Source organism: Mesoplodon densirostris, chromosome 5 (assembly GCF_025265405.1).
Source record: "Mesoplodon densirostris isolate mMesDen1 chromosome 5, mMesDen1 primary haplotype, whole genome shotgun sequence".
Classification (NCBI taxonomy): domain Eukaryota; kingdom Metazoa; phylum Chordata; class Mammalia; order Artiodactyla; family Ziphiidae; genus Mesoplodon; species Mesoplodon densirostris.
Genome location: NC_082665.1, coordinates 118,229,834 through 118,255,101, shown reverse-complemented (window position 1 = coordinate 118,255,101; position 25,268 = coordinate 118,229,834). Strand labels below are relative to the sequence as shown.

General features: G+C 43.9%; 1 protein-coding gene and 1 pseudogene across 1 annotated transcript; both read left to right on the top strand.

Annotated features, from left to right (window-relative positions):
• The first annotated feature begins 592 nt into the window (after window positions 1-592).
• Window positions 593-878, top strand: LOC132491391 (cyclin-dependent kinases regulatory subunit 2-like; annotated as a pseudogene).
• A 5,661-nt stretch (window positions 879-6,539) lies between these two features.
• Window positions 6,540-25,056, top strand: SLC51A (solute carrier family 51 member A). The gene is made up of 9 exons (XM_060099367.1): window positions 6,540-6,717; window positions 7,341-7,435; window positions 19,884-20,038; window positions 20,824-20,897; window positions 21,307-21,465; window positions 22,015-22,126; window positions 22,415-22,561; window positions 24,076-24,181; window positions 24,734-25,056. The coding sequence occupies exons 1-9, from the start codon at window positions 6,680-6,682 to the stop codon at window positions 24,889-24,891; spliced, it is 1,044 nt and encodes a 347-aa protein (XP_059955350.1). The 5' UTR covers window positions 6,540-6,679; the 3' UTR covers window positions 24,892-25,056.
• Window positions 25,057-25,268: the final 212 nt, after the last annotated feature.

Here is a 25,268-nt window from a genome sequence, read left to right as displayed (position 1 = left end):
CCTCAGATCTGCTACCACCAACCAACTGAGGAGTCCACTGAGATGCAGCAACTGTCCTTTTAAAACTTAGATCATGGCCTCCGATTAGAACCTTCCAACTGCTTCCCGGCCCACTCAGAGTAAAGTTCAAAGTCCTTACCATGGCCTTCAAGGCCCTCCCTGATCTGGCCCCACTAACTTTCTGACCTCATTTCCCAACACTCAGCCCCGTACTCACTCCACACTCGCCAGGCACACTGGCCTCCATGCTGTTCCTCAGACACACGTGGTATAGTCCAGTCCTGGATTCTTCACACTGGCTCCTCTCTTTCCCTGGAATTCTCTGCCACATATATTCACAGAACTTGCTCCCTCACTTCATTGTATTCTTTGTTCCAGCGGTGCCTTCTGCCGTTATCCACATGCCTGCATCACCAACTGTTTCCTTATGATAGATTCCTAACAGTTGGATTTAGGGCCAATGAATCAGAATATTGAAAACATATTTCAGAGTCGAGTCGTTGCCTTACCCGACTTGGACGTGTCTCTCACCTGCGTCCACTCTTCGCATCCTGTCGTTCCAGTCTTGCGCTGCCCAGTGCCCGCCCGCAGGATGGCCCGTGAGCAGATCTGCTACTCGGACAAGTACTTCGATGAGCACCACAAGTACTGGCATGTCATGTTACCCAGAGAACTTTCCAAACAAGTACCCTAAACCCATCCGATGTCTAAAGAGGAGTGGAGGAGACTTGGGAGTCTAGGCTGGGTTCATTACACAATTCATGAGCCAGAAGCACACCTTCTTTGCTTCATACGACCTCTTCCAAAAGGTCAACAAAAATGAAGTATATCTGGGGATCACCAATTAAATGTTTTTCAAATTTAATGTATATGTGTATATAAGGTAGTATTCAGCGAATACTTGGAAAATGTACAGATTGTTCATCCGTATCTGTGCATGAGCTGTATTCTTCACAGCAACAGAGCTCAGTTAAATGCAACTGCAGGTAGGTTAACTATAAGGTGGTTAAGATAAAATTTCTTCTAGCCAGTTTTTCTCTTAATATAAATGCCTGTTTGACTTTACTTGTTACTTTTGTTAAATAAAGTTTCTATGTCACATTTAAAAAAATTTTAAATAAAACATATTTTACATAATTTACAAATGCTTTCTAGAGAGTTTGTGCACGTTTATACTATTATGACCATACCCATATCATAATACTAACACTATAATTAGGTATTAATGTAAAATAATTTCTCCAATTTTATAGATGGCAAATGATAACTTGATCTTTTAATTTATATCTCCTTAAATTACTTATAAAATTAAATATTTTTATATATCTATAGGTCATTTTATTGTAGTTGTTTTGTGAATTGCCTTTGTACATCGTTTGCTTGCTCACATTTCAAATGTAGAAGTATTTTTCTCTTTTTTTTATTGTGGTAAATATACATAACATAAAACTTATGTTATGTATAAACCATCACTCCTATCCATTCCAGAACTTTTTCATCATCCCAAGTGGAAGCTCTGTACCATTAAACGGTAACTCCTCATTCCCTCTCTCCCCAGTTCCTGGTAAACACTGTTTTACTTCCTATCTCTATGAATTTGACTATTCTAGGTACCTCGCAAAAGTGGAGTCATACCTCTGTCCTTTTGTATCTGCCTTATTCCACTTAGCATGATGTCCTCAAGATTCATCCTTGAGCTTCAGCAGTCTTGGAAGTTGGTGTGTTGTAGCATGTATCAGAATATCCTGACTTTTTAAGACTGAACAATATTTAATTGTATGTATATGACACATTTTGTTTATTCATTCATCCTAAATGTTGATGGACGTTTAGGCTGTTTCCACCTTTTGGCCATTGTGAATAATGTTGCTATGAACATGGGTACACAAATGTTTATTCAGGTTCCTGCTTTCTATCTTTGGGGTCATATGGTAATTCTGTGTTTAGTTTTTTGAGGGACTGCCATAGTATTTTCCGTAGCAGCTGCATTATTTTACATTCCTGCTAACAATGGACAAGGGCTCCAGTTTCTTTGCATCCTTGCTAACACTTCTTGTTTTCTTCTGTTTTTGTTTTTGTTTGTTTTTTACAATAGCTATCCTAATGGGTATGAAATGGTATCTCATTGTGCTTTTGATGGGAGTGTTGGGTTTTTCTTTCTGATTTGCAAGAGCTCTCTTATATTAAAAATTTTGGTTGTGTTTATTGCAAATACGTTCCCAATTATTGTTTGCCTTTTAATTTTTCATGCAATATTTAGTGTATAAAGTTTTCGTTATTTTTATATAATCAAATCTATGGATCATTTCCTTAGCATCATCTTACCTTATTTCTATGTCTTTCCCCTCCTTCTATCTGATAAATATTTAACTATATTTAACTCCTTCTAGCTGATAAATATTTAACTGTATTTCTTGTTTTCTTTTTCATTTAACTCTTTAACCTACCTGAAATTAATGTAAGGGTAAGATACAAGGTAAATTTCTATCTAATCGTGTATTTTCCCCATGTCGTTATAATCAGTTGTTCCGGCATCATTTATCAAATAAGCTTTCCTTTCCCTCTTATGACAGACACTAAGTTCTTCATGTGCACTAAGATCTGCAGGTAGCACTATGAGGTGCCTCCCAGAACCCCCTTCAGGAATGAATCTTATCCCCCCAATGGCTAGAAAACAGCCTCAGCTTTGGGGATTGCCTCCCCTAAAGAAAATTGCCTCACCCAGGGTCCCACCTCCTTCCAGGTGCAGGTTGCATCCAAGGAGTGGTCCAACATGAGGTTATAAAGGCCCAGACACTTTGCCCCAGTGCAGAACAAATCCGAAGGGCCATCCTAGCCCCCATGTGACCTTGGAGTTGGCTGAGGCTTTTATTAGGCCCTTACCACGGATTGACTTCTCCCTTTGCTCAGCCCTGCTTCCTTCCCTTTCCTTTCTTTCCCTTGCCTTCCACAGGTGTTGGTCTCAAAATCATCCTCTAATAAACACCCTATGTGCTAATCTCTAGAGTTTGTTTGTGGACTTTTTCTTTCATTGATTTACTGAATTTATCACCCGGTATTTCAATGTTTGTAGTTTTAGAATCCAGGAGCCTTTTTGCGTTCTTAGTTGTCATCATCTGAATCCCTAAACTTATGATGTGTGTAGTAAGCAAAAACATCAGAACCCAAAAATATTCACTAATGAATGAGAAATGAGGCCCCACTCAAATATCACCTTTCCTTTAATACTAGCATCCTCCTTTTACATCTCAGCTGCAATGCAAAACAATGCCAAGTGCAGGCACGATGGCAACTTATTGCAAAGTGACATTTTAAATCTTGCAAAAGAAGCAGCATCTTATGATGTGATAGACATTATATTAGAATGCAATTTAAATTTTTTTAATTTAAAAAAGTATTTTTATTGAGTTAACACTGGTTTTAACATTATATAGTTTTCATGTGTAGGACATTATATTTCCAATTCTGTATACATTTACAGCATGTTCACCACCAAAAGTTTCCATCCATCACCATGCAGTTGATTCCCTTTACGCATGTCATCTTCCCTCCCGCCCCCTACCCTCTGGTAACCTCTTGGTTACCAAACCAAAACTGTTTGGTTTTGGTTTGATTTGGTTTGTTTATTTATTCTGGGTTTTTTTTTAAAGAGAGAATATTATTTAAATGACCCCAAAAGTAATCAACCAATAAGGGGCTAGTCTAAAACAGCTTAGAATTGAAGAATGGGATATCAATAAGGTTGATAACACGGTAGACTCTTCAAAGAAGAATGCCTAAGGCTTCACTGGTAAATTATACCAAACGTTAAAGAATAATGAACACCAGACCTTCTCAAACTCTTCCAAGAGACAGAAGAGAAAAGAAGAAAGAACACTTCCTAATTCATTATATGAAGTTAATATTACCATGATACCCAAGGCATATGAAGACATTACACACACACACTCACAAGATCCCACATGTCACAGGGCAAATAAGCCCAAGCGCCACAACTACTGAGCTCGCACACCCCAGCGAGAGCCTGAGTGCCACAAACTACAGAGCCCACGCTCTCTGGAGCCCATACGCCACAACCAGAGAGAGAAAACCCGCACGCCACAACTAAGAGAGAAGCCCACATGCCTCAGTGAAGATCCCGTGTGCTGCAACTAAGACCGACACAGCCAAAGAAATAAAGAAAATAAATAAATTTTTTTAAAAAGAAGAAATACGGTATTTAAAAAAATAATAAATAAATATCAAATGATTGAGGAGCACTAGGGAAAACTGATGAAATTTTTGGTTGGTTGTTCTTTTATTTTTCAAAAATTACCCTTACACTGAGAAAGCCCAAACTGAAGTGATAGATGTCTTATCATGTTACCATATGATTTTGTGGAGAAAATTAAACCAAAAAAAAGAAAAATGAAGTGAAGAATTCATTCTTTTTCTTTAATAGGTTATTACTTTTTAAATATTTATTTATTTATTTGGCTGTGCCGTGTCTTAGTTGCAACATGCAGGATTTTTGTTGCTGCATGCGGGATCTAGTTCGAACCTGGGCCCCCTGCACTGGGAGCGTGGAGTCTTAACCACTGGACCACCAGGGATGTCCAAAGAATTTGTTTTTCTTGATTCTAAAAATCAGCGTTTGACAGCTAGCAGTCCTAAATTAGCAAGAGAAGAACCTGATTGGCTGGTCCAGCTCATCTTCCTGATACGCCTTAGTTAAGGCCCGGCCTTAACTAATCCATGGGTCCCACTGTATAGAAGATAGGGACTTTGGTTCGGGCACAAGTACCACATCAGCACTAAAGCCCTCCCTCTCACCAATCCCTTGCCATTCTTCCTTCCATCATCATCCATCCTGAGGATTAGCCAGTCTCCCCTGGGCCTCCCAGCCCCTGCTGCCCGGCTGCGGAAACAAGAGTGTCAGCCCAGCAGCCTTCCCTTTCCAACTCCCTCCTGCTCTTCAAACCTGCTCTCCTGCCTCCACCACCCCCGACCCCCCATTTCTGTCCCAAAGAAGTTTCAGAGAACATCCTCAGCACCCTGTGTTCTCCTCTAGGGAAGTCTAAAGTTCAGGGCTCTGGGCGGTTAAGCTCAAGACCTCTCACCGGGCTAGAGGTGAATGACCCAGGGAGGATGGAGCACTCCTGTGGAAATGGTTGAGGAAGTTGAGTCAGCCTGTACCTTGCTAGGGCGGGGCCCAGGCAACTGACCCTCCGGAGGTTAGTGCCCTTGTCTTACGTGTTGTGCCCTTACCTCCACCTTAGGAGGTAATTGGCCCCTGAGACTCCTGGATCACTACATTGTCCTGTTCAGAGAACTGTACTTTAGGAGAAGGGTAAAAGAGGGAGAGGGCTCTTCTTGAACCTTAGGAGATATTTTGAGGTGCTGTGGGACAGGAGTAGGGAGTCTTCTTGGTGCCACATCAGTAACTTCTTCCTCTGATTGTATTTACTTACCAGCCCAGAGCAGGGGGATTTCTCTGCCTTCCCAGAACTGATTCTCTTGACCCCCTCATGGGCTTTTTTTCTTCTCTCTTTCTTTTTTTTTACTATCGAAAACTTCATCTGAGCCTCAACACAGCCCCTGACCCAGGTCCCTTCTGCCTCTTTCCACACCTCCGTGTCTTTCTATCCAACCTGGTGTCATAACCCCTCTGAGCCTCAGTTTCCTTATCTGTAACATGGGAGTGAAGATAGCATTTACCTCATAAGAGTAATTGTAAGGTTTAAATGAGATAAGGAACATGCAGCAATTCCTACGGCACCTGGTGCGTGAATGCTCAATATACATTAGCTACTGCTGCTATGATTTTATTATTTTATCAGTCACGCAACCAATTCTAAGGAGCACTTAGTATGTGTGAGGTCCTGTGCTGGGAACTTAGGGGTACTATGCTTGGCCTTAAATAGGTTTAAATCTACCTGGAGAGAGAAGAGAAATCACCAATCAATAAAATAGTTCAGAAGCATACGATTTGGCTGTTTTTCAGAATCTGTCAAAATGCCCAGAAATCTCACTCAGTAACTCTGCCTGTTAAATACACCCTCCCCCACTCCCCATTTGCTGCACCTTCCGGGGGTGGCCTTTTGGCTGGATGAGCCTGCCATCAGGATGCGGTGGGCTGGGCTTTGGGAAACCCACATGGGCCTTGTCTGGACTTCCCGGCTAGCCCTCCCTTCCACACTCCAAGCCAACAGCACCAACACAGTCAAGGCCTCAGGGGGACAGAGCCAGCGTTCCAGCCAGATTCTGAGGGAGAGGGGGTTGCTGACCAGGGTGTTTTGCCGGGAGGACCAAGGATTTTGTCTCTACCACAGCCCTAAAAGGCTCCTTAGGAGGGATGGAGGGTGAGGGAGGGCTGGGGGCAAGGGGCAGCCAAAGGCATTTGTGGGAGGGAGGAAGGAGGGGCCACACCTACCGACAGGGAGGAGTAGGAACCAGGGAACTCAGCCAGCCGAGGGGATCAAATTCCTCTGCGGTGAACTCTGAGATAGGAGCTTGTGGGCACGGAAGCCTGAGGAGGGAGAGAGCCAGAGGGGAAGACCCAGCCACTCCACCTACCCACAGCCCAGTCCCGCAGGCAGCAGAGCCGGCAGGAGCCACCTTCCCAGGGGCCCACACCTTCCTGTCCCTCCTGGGTCCTCAGTGCCTGCCGGGAAGGAAAGCCGGAGAGAAAAAGGAGACAATGGAGCCAGACGGGACTCAGATAAAGCTTGATCCCAGGTGAGTGAGGGACACAAGCCCCGAGCCAGGAGCCAGTTGCTAAGCAGCAGGGGCCCCTCTCACTCTGGCCTGTCCCTACCTCCCTCTCAGGGCTCTTTGGCTCCCAGCACACAGAATGACCCAGAACTAATAATGGTCTGGCCATCCCACAAGGTCCTCAGGGACACTGTGGGGTAGGGCGAGTGTATGACCCTTCAGAGCCTTGGCTTTGGCCCCCAACCAGGGAGAGAAAGATCCCAGAGGTGGGGGCAATGTGGGGCATGCACAGAGCCCTGACCAGCTGGAGATCCATTCCTGGTACTAAGGGTCCACTCTTTCTCTGGGACCCTGCTCTTTCTCCCTAGCCAACCTCCGGGCTTCTGCCCCAATGGAAGTGGAGAAAATGGACTATGGTTTTTTTGAGCACTGCAGCTAGACCTACCCATGGCCTAGGTGGCAGCCTGCTTTACACAGTGACCCAGGCCAATTCTCCATTCCCTCTAAGAGTCAGGGCCTTGAGGGGAGATGGACAAGCTCCCTGAGCCCAGGAGTATTTGAGGGAATGTCAGGTTGCTGGTGTCCCTTCTGCTACCCTCCCCGTTCCCAGGTCCCAATATTCTGAACACACGCTGGTGTCTCTCCAGGTACACGGCAGATCTTCTGGAGGTACTGAAAACCAATTACAGCATTCCCTCTGCCTGCTTCTCTCACCCTCCCACAGCAGCCCAACTTCTGAGAGGTGAGTCAGGGACCCTCTGTAGAGGGAACTGAAAGGAGGGAAAAACTGAACATCCTGGGGGAAGTCAGAAGAGCTGAGAGGAGCTCAAGAGAGGTGGTCCTGAGCTAGCCAGCCTGGAGGGCCTGGGAGGATGACTGGCCCAGTGTCCGTCTGTCATGGTAAAAACCTGGGAGAAGAACAACTCCTGGAGGAAACAAAAGGCCAAAAGAGAGGCACGACAACATGGCCCACAGACAAAGCTGCATGTTGGGCCTCCCCAGCTCAAATTGGGGACAGTGGTCTTGAGCAGTTTTCAGACCCCAGGGCCACCCAGGGACTCAAGCTGGTACCCAAAGCCCCATAGAATGCCCTTGAGGTGTGCACAACATCCTCCCCAGGAGAGGGTCTGTACAATTCTAGTGGGGTGGTTATTATGAATAATGTTCTGAAAAGTTAGGTGAACCTGTAAAAGTATTCTGACAGTGTTGGCCAACTAGATCCCTTTGGACACGTAAAACAGGACAATCAAATGGCCCTAGCATCTTGAAAAGCAAATGTGGCTCCCATCCACATTTTATTTGGTTTCCCTACTGCATGACTAACTACCTCTTAGGCAGTGATGAATAGGAGTCTGGGTCTCTACGGTATCCTTAATGCCTTTCCCAGCCTCCGTCCTGATGTCTACGTCAAGGAGTAGACTCTTCCTGAACAGCAGGATGTGGTCAGTGTGAACTAGGAGGCAGACATGGGCATGTCCTCGGACAACGTTCAGCCTCATTTCGGATGCTTTGAACCAGAGTGAATACCAACTGCCAGAGGGTGTCCAGAGAGGCCTTGTAGCTGCTCTGTGGTTCGTGCCAGTAGGCAGATGCGAGACCCAGCTCCAGGGACCCCTTGTTCAGAGAGTGCAGCTGGTGGAACAAGTGACAACACACCAGTGTTGTCAACCAGAGGCAATTTTGTCCCACTGGAGACTTTTGACAATGTCTGGAGGCAGTTTCAGTTGACACAGCTAGAGGGTGCTACCGGCATCTAGTGGGTAGAGGTCAGGGACGTTGCCCTGGAAACAAAGGAAAGTCCCCTGGGCTTCCCTGGTGGCGCAGTGGTTGAGAGTCCGCCTGCCGATGCAGGGGACATGGGTTCGTGCCCCGGTCCGGGAAGATCCCACATGCCTTGGAGCGGCTGGGCCCGTGAGCCATGGCCGCTGAGCCTGTGCGTCTGGAGCCTGTGCTCCGCAATGGGAGAGGCCACAACAGTGAGAGGCCTGCGTACAGCAAAAAAAAAAAAAAAAAAAAAAGTGGAGGGAAAGTCCCCACAACAAGGAATTATCTGGGCCAATGTGTCAATAGTGCTGAGATTGGGCAATCCTTCCTTACACAATGCAAATGGATCTCACATTGCTTTGCTACAAAATGTGCAAATAGAAGCACCAAGGATGTTCAAAGCAGGGAGACCATTCTGAGTCTGGTAGTCTGGAGAGCTGCCTTGTCCCCAGGTGCAACTGTTGGAGTGGGTAGCAGTTGGAAAGTGGAGGTGATGGGCACCGCTGGGGTTGGGGTGGAGATAGAAGGTGCAGGCAGGTTCTCCAGACACTGAGGAGCTGGATCTGGCAAGATTCAAGGTTACTTGTGCAGAAGCAGGCGACAATTGAGAGGGCTGGGCAGGGTAAGCTGGGGCCTGAGGAGTGTCAGTCAGAGGAGTTGTACTTTATCCCGCAGACAGAAGGAGCAGACAAGGGCTCTGAGATTGGGAGGGGCTGGATAGTGTTTCAGGGTCATTAATCGGCAATCAAGATAGACTTTGGGGAAGAAGAGCCTTGAGAATGAGGGGCATAAATTGGAGGTTATTGCCCCAGCCCAGCAGGAACCAGGTCAGTGTCAGGGAAAGGAAGGGAAGATTGGAAAATACAGGCAATCCAAAGAAAGAGCAGGCAATCTGGTAAATATTTAGACAAGGTAAGCGAAGGAAAAAGAAACTCTAATGATGACTCCGAGAATCTGGACAGTGGTGATGACACTGACAGAAATAGGAGAGTCAGGAAGAGGTGCCCATTGGAGGATGTGGTAAAACCCCTTCCTCCTTCATTTATAAACTCTGTTATTCCCTAAATTAAATGCCATTTAAGAAAGAACTATTATGGAAGAACTATTGAAACTTTCAATAATCTGTTTTTGAAATGCCTGTGATATGATTGCAATTATAATCCTTACACGATTATTTTTTTAATGAACTGATCCAAACATTTATTTGTGGGAGTGAAGGACCAAGAAAAGCCAAGACAATTTTGATAAAGAGTAAGGAAGGTATGTGCCCTACCAGATATTAAGGGTTATATATCAAGACTAGAGTAATTAAAGCAATAATGTAATAACTGCAACCACACAACTCAGATTGGGACTTGAACCCACTGTTTTGTTTTGTTTTTTCCTTTAAAAAAATATTTATTTTTGGCCGCACTGAGCGGCATGTCGCATCTTAGTTTCCCGACCAGAGGTCAAACCCGTGCACCCTGCAGTGGAAGCGAGGACTCTTAACCACTGGACCTCCAGGGAAGTTCCCCACTGTCTTTTCATTGAAATCACACACCTGGTCTCAGGACTTACTGAAGTCCAGGCTCTTTATGCTTCCGCACAGAAGAAATTCAGTGAAAGGCAAAGTGATAGGTAAGAAGTAGATTTATTTACAGAGCTACACACTCCATAGACAGAGTGTGACACATCTCAGAAGGCGAGAGGCCCTGAAATACGGGGTGATTAGTTTTTATGGGCTGGGTAATTTCATAGGCTAACTAGTGGGAGGATTATTCCAACTATTTTGGGGAAGGGGCAGAGATTTCCAGGAATTGGGGCACTGCTCATTTTTTGTCCTTTTATGGTTGGCCTCCGAACTGTCATAGCACCTGTGGGTGTGTCATTTAGCATATGCTAATATATTACAATCTGTGTATAATGAGGCTCAAGGTCCACTGGAAGTTGAATCTTCCACCATCTTGGACCTAGTTGTTTCTAACCAGTTTATGTTGCATCCTCAAGAGCTATGGTTTTTAGAGGTTGTGCCCTGCCCCCTTCCCTCCTGTTTCACAAGGGGCCTGACAAGCAGAAAAATAAAATAAAATAGAGGGTCTAGAAATAGACCCATGACCACTTGGGGACTTGCTATATGAAAGGATGGTATACACATCAGTGGGACAGGATGGACTCTTTGAGGAGTGATGCTGGACAATTGCCTGTCCCTATGGCAAGTAAATAAACATGAAAATAACTCCAATATAGCTTTAAGCCAGATAGATTAAGTACCTAAATGTAAATGCAAACATTTTTACAAAAGAAAATATGGAAAGATATCCTTAGGGTTGGAAGTAGAGAATAATTTCTAAAATAAAACACAAGAAAGCACAAATGATCTTGAAGATTGACTACATAAAGCAAACAAAATTCTGTACAGCTAAAAACACTATAAACAATGTTAAAAGCCAAACCAAAGACTGGGAGAAGGTATTTTCCAGCCTTATAACCAACAAAGGATGATTAGTCAGTATAAGAAAAATTCCCCAATAAAAATTAGACAGAATAGATGATCATACAATCATACTAGAAGAGGAAACCCAAATGGCCAATAAAGGTACAAAAATATTATCTGTTTTGTTAGGAATTAGGGAAGCTCAAGTTAAACAATGAAATAACATTTCACTACTCTCTCAAAGATGAAAATTAAAAGTCCAGTAATCCCAAGTCATGGTGAATTTAAGGTGAACTGTGAACTCTCATAGACTGCTGGTGGGAGTACAAATTGGTATAACCACTTTGAAGAGTAATTAGATATCTTTAACACTGAAGATTCTCATCTCCTACAACCCAGCAATTCTAATTCTAAGTGTTTGAATAGAGGAACTCTCCTGTACATGCCAAGGAGACACATTTAAGAATGCTTATGATAGCATTTGTTTGTCACAATGAAGATAATAACAACCATGAAAACAATGTTGAGTAGAAAAGCATTTCACAGGATGATACCATTTATATAGATTTTTTAATGCAAAGCAATATAATATGTTGAGTATGTACATATATTGTAAAAAATTAAAACATACAGGAAAAGATACACCTCAACTTCAGAATAGTAGTTAGCCCTGGGAGGTGAGGTAGGGAAGTGAAAAGGATCCAGGAGGTATATACAGGGGCCTTCAAGTACATCTGTAATGTTTTATTTTTCTAAGAATAACTTTTGAAGCAAAGTTGGCAATATCGTAACACTCTTTAAAGTGGATTATGGATATACTAATATTTTCTCTATTACTATATTTATTTTTTTAATCTTTATAATTTAAAAAATAATTATAAAAAATAATTTTTAACCGGCTGTGATGAAATGTTAGATGAAAAAAACAGAATGCAAAATTTTACAGTATGATTGCAGTAATACAATATGTGTGAACTTTAACCAGGATGCTTTTTTTTTTAACATCTTTATTGGAGTATAATTACTTTACAATGGTGTGTTAGTTTCTGCTTTATAACAAAGTGATAACAGGATGCTTTTTTTTTTTTTTTTTTTTTTTGCGGTACGCGGGCTTCTCACTGCTGTGGCCTCTCCCGTTGCGGAGCACAGGCTCCGGATGCGCAGGCTCAGCGGCCATGGCGCACGGACCCAGCTGCTCCGCGGCATGTGGGATCTTCCCAGAGTGGGGAACGAACCCGTGTCCCTTGCATGGGCAGGCGGACTCTCAACCACTGCGCCACCAGGGAAGCCCCAGGATGCTTTTTTAAAGCTAGTTTTTACTGAGCAAATACTACATTCCATGCTAAGAGGTTTAATTAGAGGATAAATAACCTGCCCAAGATTATAGAGCAAGGAGTAAATGGAATTTTACTTTGAATCCAGAGCCTATGCTCTTAACTTCCATGGAAATACATTATGCAAAAATGAAAATAATTTTTGGTTAGGAACTAGCTAGGATTATGGTGATACTCTTTTTTCAAAGTTTTAATGTTCTTATATTGTTTTCATTATTTAAAAAAGTAATCTTGGGCTTCCCTGGTGGCACAGTGGTTGAGAGTCCGCCTACCAATGCAGGGGACACGGGTTCGTGCCCCGGTCCGGGAGGATCCCACATGCTGCGGAACGGCTGGGCCTGTGAGCCATGGCCGCTGAGCCTGCGCTTCCGGAGCCTGTGCTCTGCAACGGGAAAGGCCACAACAGTGAGAGGCCCGCGTACCGCAAAAAAAAAAAAAAGTAATCTTCACTGTTACAGATACAGTGGGAAATTTGCTAGTTGCTAAAGGTATGATTGTATTCAAACAGGTGAGTTAGACAAGCATTTCCCAAAACGTGTTCCTTGGAATACTAATCCCAAGGAGTGCTCCATGAAAACAGAGCTTGTAGAAAAATAAGTTTTGCAAAAGTGATATTCTGTAAACTCCTTTTTGAAATTAACAATATAAATTAGATTTAAAACTTGGTATACTCCACAGGAAAGAAACATGTTTAACCTTATTTAAAGTGTTTCCAAAGATCCTTGTGCCACTGGATACTTTTGTTCCATAATATCTATTAAGATGCAGAAAAAAAAAAGATAGAGGACAATCTTCCAAGAAGATAAATGAATTTGAAGTAGAATAGTGGTGTCGGGCTATGTATGCTAAGGAAGTTCTCTCTCTCATACTTTTGCACTATGGAAGTGGATACAAGAGCCGGTAGATGCTGCAAGTATGAGAAAGAATAGAGCACCAAAGCCAGCAGATACAAGAAACTACAAAAGCACTTGCATATTGAACAGTTGGAATATGCCTCACCTCCACCTTCATCAACTTAAGCAACCTTTAGAGCTGCATTTGTTTGTTTATATCACTCCACATTTCCTTCCATAGCTATGTGAACACACACCAAGAGTCAGCATGTGTAATGGTGAAGAGAATGGACTTAGGGTCAGGAGCCCCTGGCTTTAAATCCCAGCTCCGTCACTTCCAGGCTGTGTGACCATGGGTGAGGGGCTCAACTCCCTAAGCCTAGTTTCCTGAAAAAAAACTATAAAATGGAGATGACAATAAGAATTCTCATGGGGTCATTTCTTTCATTCAACAAATAGTCAGTTACTGTTCCATGCACTTGGAGATAGAACAGAAAACAAGCCTGACAAAATCCCTGCCTTCACAGAGTTTATACTACCATCACTCCGATGGGGATAGACAACAAACAAGTAAATAAATATGTAAATAACCTAACTGTTGCGGGCAGCTTGGGGGAGAGGAGGTAACACCACACTGGACGCTCAAGGGAGGCTGGCTGAGGAGGGGGATTTGAGCAGAGAGCTCAGTGATAGGAAGGAGCCCACCACAGGGAGCTCAGGGAGGAAAGACAAACAGACAGAAGCCAAGTACCATAAGGTTCTGGAGGTGGAAACAGCTCAGGTGGTTGTTGGGAGGCTGAGGAGTGGTAGGGAAATCCTAAACCTCAATAAACAGAAGAGGCGAGAGGCAGCGATTGAGTTTGGAGAACGCAGGGTGCGAGAGAGGATGAGGAATCAGTAGAGGAGATCTAGGGTCAGAGACCAGGAGAGGAACCAGGAGAACTGTGGTTCTGGGGGTCAAGGGGAGGGAGATTTTCAAGGAGGGGGAACAGTCAAGGACAGTGAATGCTTGCTGGCTTCTGGAAGGGCTGTTTCCACTCTCAGCTCTCAGTGAGCTGATGAGGACAAGAGTCAAGTAGGGGATGGGGGAATACCACAAGGAGAGGCCTGCAGCGGTATGCCCCTTCCCAACAATGGATGTTGGTTTTTAGAAATCTACTGAATTAATTTTGGTTTCTGCCTATCTGAACTTTATATTTTGTCTGTATTTTTTTAACTAAACATTTCTACTGTAAAAATAATTCAATGAAGTCAGTTCAAAAATAGAGAAAAGTGAAAAGAGGAACAGTCATGTATGGTCCCACCACTCAAGACCAGCACTGCAAATATTGCAGCATAAGTTCTGTTTTCTAGGCTTTTATTTAACATTAGTGGAAATTATACCATACTACAATTTTATGTCCTGTTTTAATAAGTATGACATCACATGAATTTTTTCACGTCATTCTATGTTTGGCAAAGTATGTATTTAAAAAAAACTTTTTTGTTATAAAATATGTATTCATTATAGAATAATTGGAAAAGAAAGAAGACAAAAACCACCCACAGTATCATCACTCAAAGACAGCATTGTTAATTAATTTCTAGGCTTTTTTCTAGGAAATGATTTTTTAATGTTTTTATTTTATCAAAGTAACACATGAACATGTGTTAAAAATTTAAATAGTACAAAAAGGCTGCTAAAGAAAATCAACTATCCCCTGCCCTATTTATTCTCATTTCTTTTTTCTTAAAAAAAATTTTTTTTTGGCCATGCCATGCGGCCTGCAGGATCTTAGTTTCCTGACCAGGGATCAAACCCGCCCCCTCTGCAGTGGAAGCACAGAGTCTTAACCACTGGACCGCCAGGGAAGTCCTCTCGTTTCTAATCGTCATCCTCCTTTTTTAGCTGATGATTATTCTGATAGTTACCTTCAAATTACCATTATTTCCTGTGGTATCAATTTTGGACATTATCTGTAGCTGCCTCTATAATACATGAAAATTTAATTCACTTAGCACCAAACTTCTTCCACTCTTTCCACATAGTTATGTCAATATTTTTAGTTGGTTATCTGTATAGCTGTATATACTATACCTATATTTTATTTCTTATGCTGACAACTATGGACAGTACTTCTTCACTTTCCATTTTATATGATAAAGGTATTAGGGCCCCACTCTTTCTATCAACTCTTTTCTACCTTTCTCTCTCCAAATCCTTTAAACATGGTTATAATTTTACCACACTACTTATTTTTATTTTTTATTTTTATTTATTTATTTACTTATTGGCCACACCACGCAGCTTGCAGGATCTTAGTTCCCCTACCAGGGACTGAACCCAGGCCGCTGGCAGTGAAAGTACCAGGTCCTAACCACTGGACTGCCAGGGAAATTCCCTTTGCTAATTTTGCATTCTGCTTTGTTCACATAAAGATTTGTTTGTTTTAGTCATAAATTACATACAGTAAAGGGCAATGATTTTTATTTTTATTATTTTTGGCTGCACTGGGGGGTCTTCTTTGCTGCGTGCAGGCTTTCTCTAGTTGCGGTGAGCGGGGGCTACTCTTCGTTGTGGTGCGCAGGCTTCTCATTGTGGTGGCTTGTCTTGTTGCGGAGCACGGGCTCTAGGCGCGCGGGCTTCAGTAGTTGTGGCTCGCGGGCTCTAGAGCGCAGGCTCAGTAGTTGTGGCGCACGGGCTTAGCTGCTCCGCGGCAATGCAGGATCTTCCTGGACCAGTGATCAAACCCATGTCCCCTGATTTGGCAGGCGGATTATTAACCACTGCACCACCAGGGAAGCCCATATCTGTATTCTTGTTGAAGAACATGTGGACTGTTTCCAGTTTGGGCCATTATGAACAATGCTGCTCTGAACATTCTTTTGGTGATTAAGGCACTCATTTCTATTAAATATGTTTCTGTGAGTGGAATTTTTGTGTCGCAGGGTAGGTGTATGTTAAGCTTTAATAGATACTACCAAACTGTTTTCCAAAGTGGTGGCACCACTCCCAATAGCAATGTGTGAGAGTTCCAATTGTTCCTCATCCTCACCAGCACTTAGAATCATCGGTCAAAGGACGATTAAAATTAAAAGCAATTCTAGCCCTTTTGGTGGGTATATAATGGCACCTCACATTTGTATTTCCCCAGTGACTATTAATATTTAGCACCTTTTTATGCTTCTTGAACATTTGGATATCTTCTTTCAAAAAGTCACTATTTAGGTCTTTTTCACTTTTTTTTTTTTTTTTTTTTGCAGTACGTGGGCCTCTCACTGCTGTGGCCTCTCCCGTTGCGGAGCACAGGCTCCGGAGGCGCAGGCTCAGTGGCCATGGCTCACGGGCCCAGCAGCTCCGCGGCGTGTGGGATCCTCCCAGACCGGGGCACGAACCCGCGTCCCCTGCATTGGCAGGTGGACTCTCAACCACTGCGCCACCAGGGAAGCCCTAGGTCTTTTTCACTTTTAAAAATTTCACTTTTTCTTTCTGATAGGAATTCTTTATGTATTATGGATACGACTCTTTTTTTTTTTTTTTTTTTTGCGGTATGCGGGCCTCTCACTGTTGTGGCCTCTCCTGTTGCGGAGCACAGGCTCCGAACGCGCAGGCTCAGCGGCCATGGCTCACGGGCCTAGCCACTCCGCGGCATGTGGGATCTTCCCGGACCGGGGAACGAACCCGTGTCCCCTACATCGGCAGGCAGACTCTCAACCACTGCGCCACCAGGGAAGCCCAGATACAAGTCTTTTGTTGGGTATTTGTATTGCAAATATCTTCTCTCGGTCTGAGCATGCCCTTTCATTGTCTTAATGGTTTTCTTTGTCAAGTGGAAATTCTTAATTTTAAGGAAGTCCAGTTTATCAATTTATTTTCTTTATGATTAGTGCTTTTGTGTCCTATTTTAAAAGGATCTTTGCCTATCTCAAAGTCATTAAGGTATACTTCTCTGTTTTCTTCTAAAAACTTTATTGTTTTAACTTTCACATTTAGGTATTTTTGTATGATGTGAGGGAGGGGGCAGTGTTCTTTTTTATCACTTTGCATATTAAATGAGATGCAATTAACCCAGCACTTTCTCAGAAAGAGTCCTTTCCCCCTGAATTGTAGTGAAGCCTTTGTCATGAATCAGATGACCATAAATGTGTGGATCTGTTAATAAGTTTTTCTGTTTTTTAAAACAGTGTTAACACGTTTTTTATAATATTAGTACATAGTCTTTGCAAAGTTTTTTTATGGTATGCACAAATTTTTCATGCCTGCATAATATTCTATTGTGTAGTTTACATAATAATTTCAGTATTGTTGGACAATTTAAGTTTTTTTAAATGTAGGGCTATTAATAATATTAGAAACATTATCTTTAAATAAAACAAAAAATAATATATTACTGTTATTTTGCTCTTCTCTGGCTGCTAGGCAGGTTGACTGTTTTCCCACTTCCTGAACTGTGTTAGTATCATTTTCCCATTTGCAAGGGCCTTCTGTTTTTGTTATTTTCTTTACATAATAAAAATTTTTAACTTGTGTACACATTTATTAAAAATGCTTTCCCCTAGTCTGTTTGCTGCCTATATATTTTTTTAACATTCAGAAGTTTAAACTCTTTATGTCAAATTTGACCATCGTTCTCTTTGTGATTTCTTGGATTACACCTAAGCTTAGGTAGGCCTTCCCTCTCCAAAGTCTTGATGCAGATACAATTCTCTCTTTTCTTTTCCTTCTCTCAGTTTTCCCTGTTTGATTTTTAAAGGTTTATCTCTTTAGTCTATCTGGAATTATTTTGATATATGGAAGGCTTTATGTGTATCTCATGATAAAACAATCATAATTGTTTTAAATCCACATTTTTATTGTATAAGGGTAAAATTGTGTCAGCCCCCAACCCCACCCCATGATGTTTATATTTTTAAAGTTTCAAGGAAGGAAGGTAAAGTCTCTTTTTAATAAAGGACTGCAACCAGGTGTTTTTTGGCTTTTGTTTATTTGTTTTGTTTTGTTTTCTTAATGTTTAAAATTTGCAGAGCCTACTGGAGCAATATCTGTAGAGGGAATTGAGAAAGAGGCAACAGAGTTAAACAGCAATGGCAATGCCAAGCCAGTAATTTGGTCACCCAGAGGGCTGTATCCTAATTAAGTGGAGGTGGGGTGGAGGCAGGAATGGGGAGGAGGGAAGAAAAATAGCACAGTCCTGTCTTTTGAGGCCTGTAATAGAAAGGAAAAGCTTACTACTGACTTCAGAAATACAACTTGGGATCTGGAATCCAAGGGCCACCTTCCCCATGGCAGGTCCTCTGGATTGATCACAGACCTAACTGTGGTCAGAGGTAAAGGGCCTATTGGATAAAGTAAACAGAAACAGAGAGAAAAACGTGTGCCCTGAAATAAGAACAACCAGGATCAACATATTTTTTGACAAATTCACCTTTGTCCTGGTTGCTCCTTGTGGTGCCACCAGGTATGACTGACCCAGATGACAACTCAAGTCTTTCCTGTGGTATGGTCTCCTTCCTCCCTTCTCCTTTTGGTGTCAACAGTAATATCTCTGCCAGAGTTGCCCTCAGTCACCAAAACGTAGGGCAGACCAGCCAATGCCTTCCTCATACTTTACTCCCAATGTAATAAGACAGTGGCCTGGACTCTGACAGTCTTCCCCCACTTCATCTGTCATCTAGCCAGTTAAGTGGCTGAAAGGAAAGAGTCTGCCAACTAGGGAAGAGACTTAGATAAATGAGGGTCCAGGCTTAGTCACTGAGGACACAGAACCCTTTGTTTAAAACTAATTGTTGCAGGGCTTCCCTGGTGGCACAGTGGTTGAGAGTCTGCCTGCCAATGCAGGGGACACGGGTTCGTGCCCTGGTCCGGGAGGATCCCACATGCCGTGGAGCGGCTGGGCCCGTGAGCCATGGCCGCTGAGCCTGCGCGTCCGGAGCCTGTGCTCCGCAACGGGAGAGGCCACAACAGTGAGAGGCCCGCGTACCGCAAAAAAAAAAAAAACAAAAAAACAAAAAAACAACTAATTGTTGCAATGGTTAGAAAATGTTCAGAAACAAATATTGTGACTCTATTAATGTTTTCCTGTTAGCAATGGTGAGGCCAGAGGAGCTTCACTGGTGTTTGTTGAAAAATTGTTTGTTATCCTCTGACCATTATCAGGCGAGCTTGTTTAAAATGTGGATTACTGGGTCCATCCCAGATCTGTTCCAGATCTGTTGAAACAGCATCTATGCGGATAGGGCCTGGACAGCTACTTTTTAACAACTCCTCAAATGATTTCAATAAATACTAAAGAGAGCTACTGGGCCACATTTAATGTAAGATTAAGTGTGAGGCCAACGTGGGTCATATGTCCTTGGAGTCTTTACTCATACCCATTTCTTTTGTTAAAGTCCCTTCCGATGTCCCAGTTTTGTGACATAATTTTTGAAATCAAATTTAAACAGCTCTAAAGTAAATCAAGAGTTATATTCTGCTTTAATTATAATGTTAATTGCTCCCTGTTCTGCTAGCAAAACACCTGACACTGAAATAGAAAACTGAATAAGCCCTGCTGACCTCCTAATTTAGAATTTTTGCTAATTATGTACAAACTTGTTTGGTGTCTATATCCTGGTTCAGATAAGCCTTACCATACCTAGAATTATCTGGTCTAGTCTCTCGTGAATGCAGAAGAATGACTATTTCTTAGTCACATGTTGGATACTCTAGATCTAAGAAAAAGCCCATCTTCTGCATGAGGGGGCCTAGGCCAGGTAATTTTAGATATGGTAAAGCAATTTAGATCCACATGAGGAAGCCCACATCTTCCGCTCCTCAGTCCTGATCTTCAGCTCACTGGGGTCTGCCCTCTCTTTCAACTCTAGCATTGGGCCCTGCGGAAATTTCTCTCATGGTCATCATGACCTTGCTTGCCCTGGGCTCAGTCGCCATCTTCCTGGAGGATGCTGTCTACCTATACAAGAACACTTACTGCCCCATCAAGAGGAAGACTCTGCTCTGGAGCAGCTCTGCACCCACGGTGAGGGCCCTGTAGCTGCCTTTTGGGAGGGACTGGAGGGGAGGCAGGGTCCATCTTGAGGATTCCTTTAAACTCAACAATTCAAGTTGCCTTCCTCTACCACCTTAGGGTGAGGGTTTTAGTCTGATATCTGCAGTCAGGACCCCATGCTTGGAAGGTCAACAGGCAGTGGGATGGAGCGTTCGAAATACCTTAGAGCCACAGAAACAGCTGAAGAACCCTCTCAGCCCACCGGCAGCCTCACTCGCTACTCCCCTGCTACAATATTGCAAGCCTCCTTCTTGGACACACCAACTTCCTGCTCCTCAGAGGGTAGGAGGAAAAGAACCTTTTCCCATGGGGTCATGCTCACTCTACCCTTACGTCATAGGTCTTTTTAACTCGCTCCCACAGCTATTAGATAGGTCTTTGGCATGTTCCCAGGTCATAAAATGGGACTTCTCTTTCCATGTGGTGAGCTCTGTGTCTGTTTGGGGGGAAGAACAAAGCCCTTGAGGTCCTTTCCTGCCAGATGACAACTACCTGGGCCATCTCAAGACATCAGATGCACTAATAACATCTTAAAGATGAACTGACCTACTCTTACCCCAGTGCTATAAGTTGAGATAGTCTTCAAAAGAGCCCCCTGACTCAAGGTCACTTTAACTAGTTATTTTTCCAGCTGGTCACTTTGAAGTAATGGTGCCTCGAATGTTTAGGTTTTGCTTCCTTGAGCCCTTGTTGTAAAAGGTGAGCACGAAGCCTCCTTCCTTGCCCTAACCAGCTCCTTGCTCTTCTCCAAGCAGATAGTGTCTGTGTTCTGCTGCTTTGGTCTCTGGATCCCTCGTGCCCTCATGCTCGTGGAAATGGCCATAACCTCGTAAGTGTCCTGCCCTGCCTGCAGCTGAACTGGATATCCTTCTGGGGTCCCCCACTCTGCTCCCCTCAACCCCAGGACTCCAGAGTCCGTGTCTTCTTTTATCCCCTATCCCTTCCATAAATCCGTGAAAACCAACTGATCACAAATAGAGCCCTTGAACTTCCAGTTCATCCTCAGGCACCATTTCATTCCCACAGCCTGAAATTGCCCTCTTCCCACCTGTCCTCTCTCTCACTTCCTCTTGGGTCACACACTCCAAACACCTAGCCCCTACCTGACCCCCTCAGGAAGCCCCACCTCTCCCTGCCCCCTTTGCAGTCTGTCTTTCCTTGGCAGGAAGGGCTGTCCTATCGGCTGCTGCCACCTCCCCTTCTGTGTACTCTCAGGCCCCCCTCTCCCCCAACCCCAGGTTTTTTGCGATGTGCTTTTACCTGCTGATGCAGGCCATAGTGGAAGGCTTTGGTGGGAAGGAGGCCGTAGTAAGGACACTGAAGGACACCCCAGTGACGACCCACACAGGCCCCTGCTGCTGCTGCTGCCCCTGCTGCCCACAACTCATGCTCACCAGGTAAGGTGGGAGGGAGAGGCCGCCCGGAAGAACAGGTTAGCCTCTTCCTGCACTCTCCCAAGAGCCTCTGCTGGCTCTCTCGGCCCTGCTTCAAGCCTCATGGAATTAGGGTTTTATGGAATAAAGCCAGTGATGAAAGGGTGGGCATCCCGCAGCCAGGGTCCACACACTGGGCACCCACGCAGGGGTAAGGGGAGCAGAGGAAGGAGAACTCCAAAGTTCCCATCACTTAAGCTCACTGCCCCCTACAAACTACCACACAGAGAAAACTGGATTTTGGACTATTTACTTTCCCCTTCCGTCTATTTCGGTTAATGAGGTTGGCGTCAACACTCGGTTCTTGCTCAAAGGCTGCATTCTGGTCTGAGGGTGAGTGGGAGGCAAGAAGGAGGGTTCCCAACGCTCTCTCAACATTCTGGCTTCTTCCAAAGTCCCCATCCATTTGACCATGTTGATGTCTATGATGGCGGAGCCCAGTGAGGGAGCTGGAAGGTCTTCTTGGGGTGGGTGGTTTGTGGGTCCATGTTCCTAACCCTCTTCCCACTTCAGGAAAAATCTTCAGCTGCTGATGTTGGGCCCCTTCCAGTATGTCTTTTTCAAGATAACACTGAGCCTGGTGGGCCTGTTTCTCCTCCCTGATGGCATCTATGACCCAACAGATGTAAGTCAGGAGTAAGGGGGCAGCGGAGGCCAAGATTCATTAAATACCTTTGAGCTCTAGAAGGAATAGCTGGAGCCAATATCCCCTAATTCAGGGCCCCAGGAATGGGGTAGCCCCAGGGACAGGGTGGCTGTGGAAAAGTAGTGGCTCAGGGACTCTGATGGGGAGAGAAGAAATGGGAAGGGGCCGAGGCTTTGGGGCTTTTTTACCTTTCCCACCATGGGAGAGGGGAAATAAAAGGAGAAAAGGGCTTGCTTCCTCACTGACTACTTTCTGGCCTGCCACCAGATGTCGGGGAAGAGCACAGCTCTATGGATCAACGTTTTCCTTGGTGTGTCCACCCTGGTAGCTCTGTGGACCCTGGGCATCCTTTATGGTCAAGCCAAGCTGCACCTGGGCGAGCAGAACATAGGAGCCAAATTTGTTCTGTTCCAGGTAACTATACCCTGGGAGAGAAAAGATGGTTAATAATAAGCCACAAGTAATAGGGGTTAGGAGCTGAGACTAACAAAGGATAAAAGTGGGTCTGGGAATCTTCTTAAGCCTTAGGTTTCCTGTGAGATTTGGAAAAGAATTCCTGCTCTTTCCCAGTTTTTGCTTTTCTGTGCTTTAATAGTTTCCAAGCGTTGCTGTAGCAAAATATCACAAACTGCGTGGTTTAAAGCAACAGAAATGTGTTGTCTCACAGTTCTGGAGGCCAGATGTCAGCGGCCCATGTTCCCTCTGAAAACCGTGGGGAGAACCCTTCCTTGACTATTCCTGGCTTCTGATGGTTTGCAACAATCCTTGGCATCCCTGGCATGTCACATGGCATTCTCCCCTCATGTGTCTGTGTCTTGTGTCTCTTTTCTTATAAGGACATCAGTCATATTGGAATAAGGAAGGACCCACCCTACTCCAGTATGACCACATCTTAACTAATTATGTCTAATTAGTTACCAAAACAATGATGCTTTTTCCAAATAAGGTCACATTCTGAGGTACTAAGGGTTAGGACTTCAATGTATCTTTTTGCGGGACACAATGCAACCCATAACACATGTATTATCAAACCTTAATTTCTTATACCTTTGCTTTTTTTTCTTTACTACCCATTACTTCTAAAAACCTGCAATTCATCACCACCAGAAACATCAGCATTATCACAGCTACAACTATGAAGTGTCTATACCACATACTAGGCACTTTTCATATATTAATTACATTTAAATTCACTATAATCCTCAGAGTCATTATTTGTTTTACAAATGAGGAAACTGGGATGTTATGGGGCTTGTTCAAAGGCTCATAAGTGATGGGACTGGAATTTAAACCTAGATCTGTCTACTCCCAGACCCACATCTCTCATCACACTGCCTCTTCACCTTTACATCTTTTCTGACAATTCTCTAAAACTCACGTTTGTTTACTTTTTACACTTTCCATTCTCTAAGCCCACAGATAACCTTTCCACCAAATGCAGTGACTTCTAGCCCAATATCGTTTCCCTTCTCATTTCATTCTTTCTGTCTCCTTGCTGGGCCCTTCTCCTATTCCCAAGGCACAATGACTCCTTTACAGTTAACAGAGTGATTTCACATAAATTCTCATTTGATCTAAGCAGGTGCCGCTTACAGGCACATAGTAGGTAGAATTGGAGGGTCCAGAGGAAGACAGAGGACAGAAGAACCTAAAGTGGAGTAAGGGACTGAAGGGGCACAGAAAGGATCTGGGCCCCAGAAGCACTCAGGATCAGGCTAGCGGGTAAAAGCCCTGTGATTGCCGAGCCTGCCCATGATTATTGTGGGGAAGCCTAGAAAAGCCAAGTCTGCCCTGAAGAGGCTGTGCTTCAGGAAAGTGTACTCAGAGAGGGCAAGTACAAGACACATCTCAAACACAGCAGTGGGCCAGCCGGCCTCAGTGCCGGGGATGCTGAGCCCCTACCCTCACTTCTCTTTTCTCTTCTGCAGGTTCTCCTTATTCTGACTGCCCTGCAGCCATCCATCTTCTCGGTCTTGGCCAACGGTGTGCAGATTGCTTGTTCCCCTCCCTTTTCTTCTAAAATCAGGTCTCAAGGTGAGCACATAGGAGCTCCTATTTTATTCCAGGATGGGCAAGAGGGGGAGGTCAGGGAGGAGAGAAACTTAGAACGGAAGTTGAGCCAGCCAATCTCAGAATACTCAGAAAGCTCTGCTCAGAATACTGAGAAAGGAACCTGCAAGAAATCTAGCAGAAGCTCTAAGCAGACTATGACCTCTCTGATCACACAGAGGAGAGCTGCAATCCCACAGCTTGAGGCCAGCCCTGATGGCCAACCCAGGAAGCCATGGGTTCAACCCTCAGCTCCAGGAAGAGCAATTGGTGTAGTTAGGAAGCAGAAGTCATGCTGATGAAACATGCAAAAGAAATGTTTAGTGCTAGCCTCAAATTGCAGGAGGTAGAGGGCCAAGTTCTGGTTCTGGCTCTACTATTAACCTGCTATGTTACTTGCGACAACTTAATATCCCTAGGTCCTGGTTTGAGGACAAATTGGAGAACGTGTTGTTCAACTCATATGCCAAGGCTGCTAGTGGTATACCACCTCTATAAGTTAGTATAACCTACATTATATTTTGCCCCATGCTGCAGTGATGAACTGCCACCTCCTCATCCTGGAGACTTTTCTGATGACTGTGCTGACACGAATATACTACCGAAGGAAAGACGACAAGGTTGGATATGAACCTTTCTCCTCTCCAAACCTGGATTTGAACCTCAAAGCTGGAGATGGATTGCTTGGACAATGAGAGAGACACTGCACTCATTAGATGGGCATTTCTTTACCGTTCCTCAACCTTGACCAAATGGGGATGGATTCCATTGTCAGAGCAAGCTGGCTGATGGTATACACTTGACTGTGGAGACGAATGTGAACTATGCAGTAGGATGAAATTGTTTTGGATCTTGCCTGAGGAAGGCATTTTAAGTTTTATAATAAACAAACAGGATGGAGTTTGATGTTCTACAACTGGGCACATTGCCTCTGTGTGTGCCACTATTAGCCCATAAAGCTTGCATATTAAAAGGTTACTCTGAGGTTTCCCAAAGCAAATGGAAGGGAGAAGAGAATGTGATAGTTTTACTGGTATAATAACAGGAATAGAACTCAGCCAGGCAAAATAGT

Excerpts from the sequence above, each read along its gene's own strand:
- SLC51A (XM_060099367.1), top strand. The coding sequence starts at position 6,680 with ATGGAGCCAGACGGGACTCAGATAAAGCTTGATCCCAG. Across the intron at positions 6,718-7,340 it reads CAGATAAAGCTTGATCCCAG|GTACACGGCAGATCTTCTGG; the intron begins GTGAGTGAGGGA and ends GTGTCTCTCCAG. Across the intron at positions 22,127-22,414 it reads GCATCTATGACCCAACAGAT|ATGTCGGGGAAGAGCACAGC; the intron begins GTAAGTCAGGAG and ends GCCTGCCACCAG.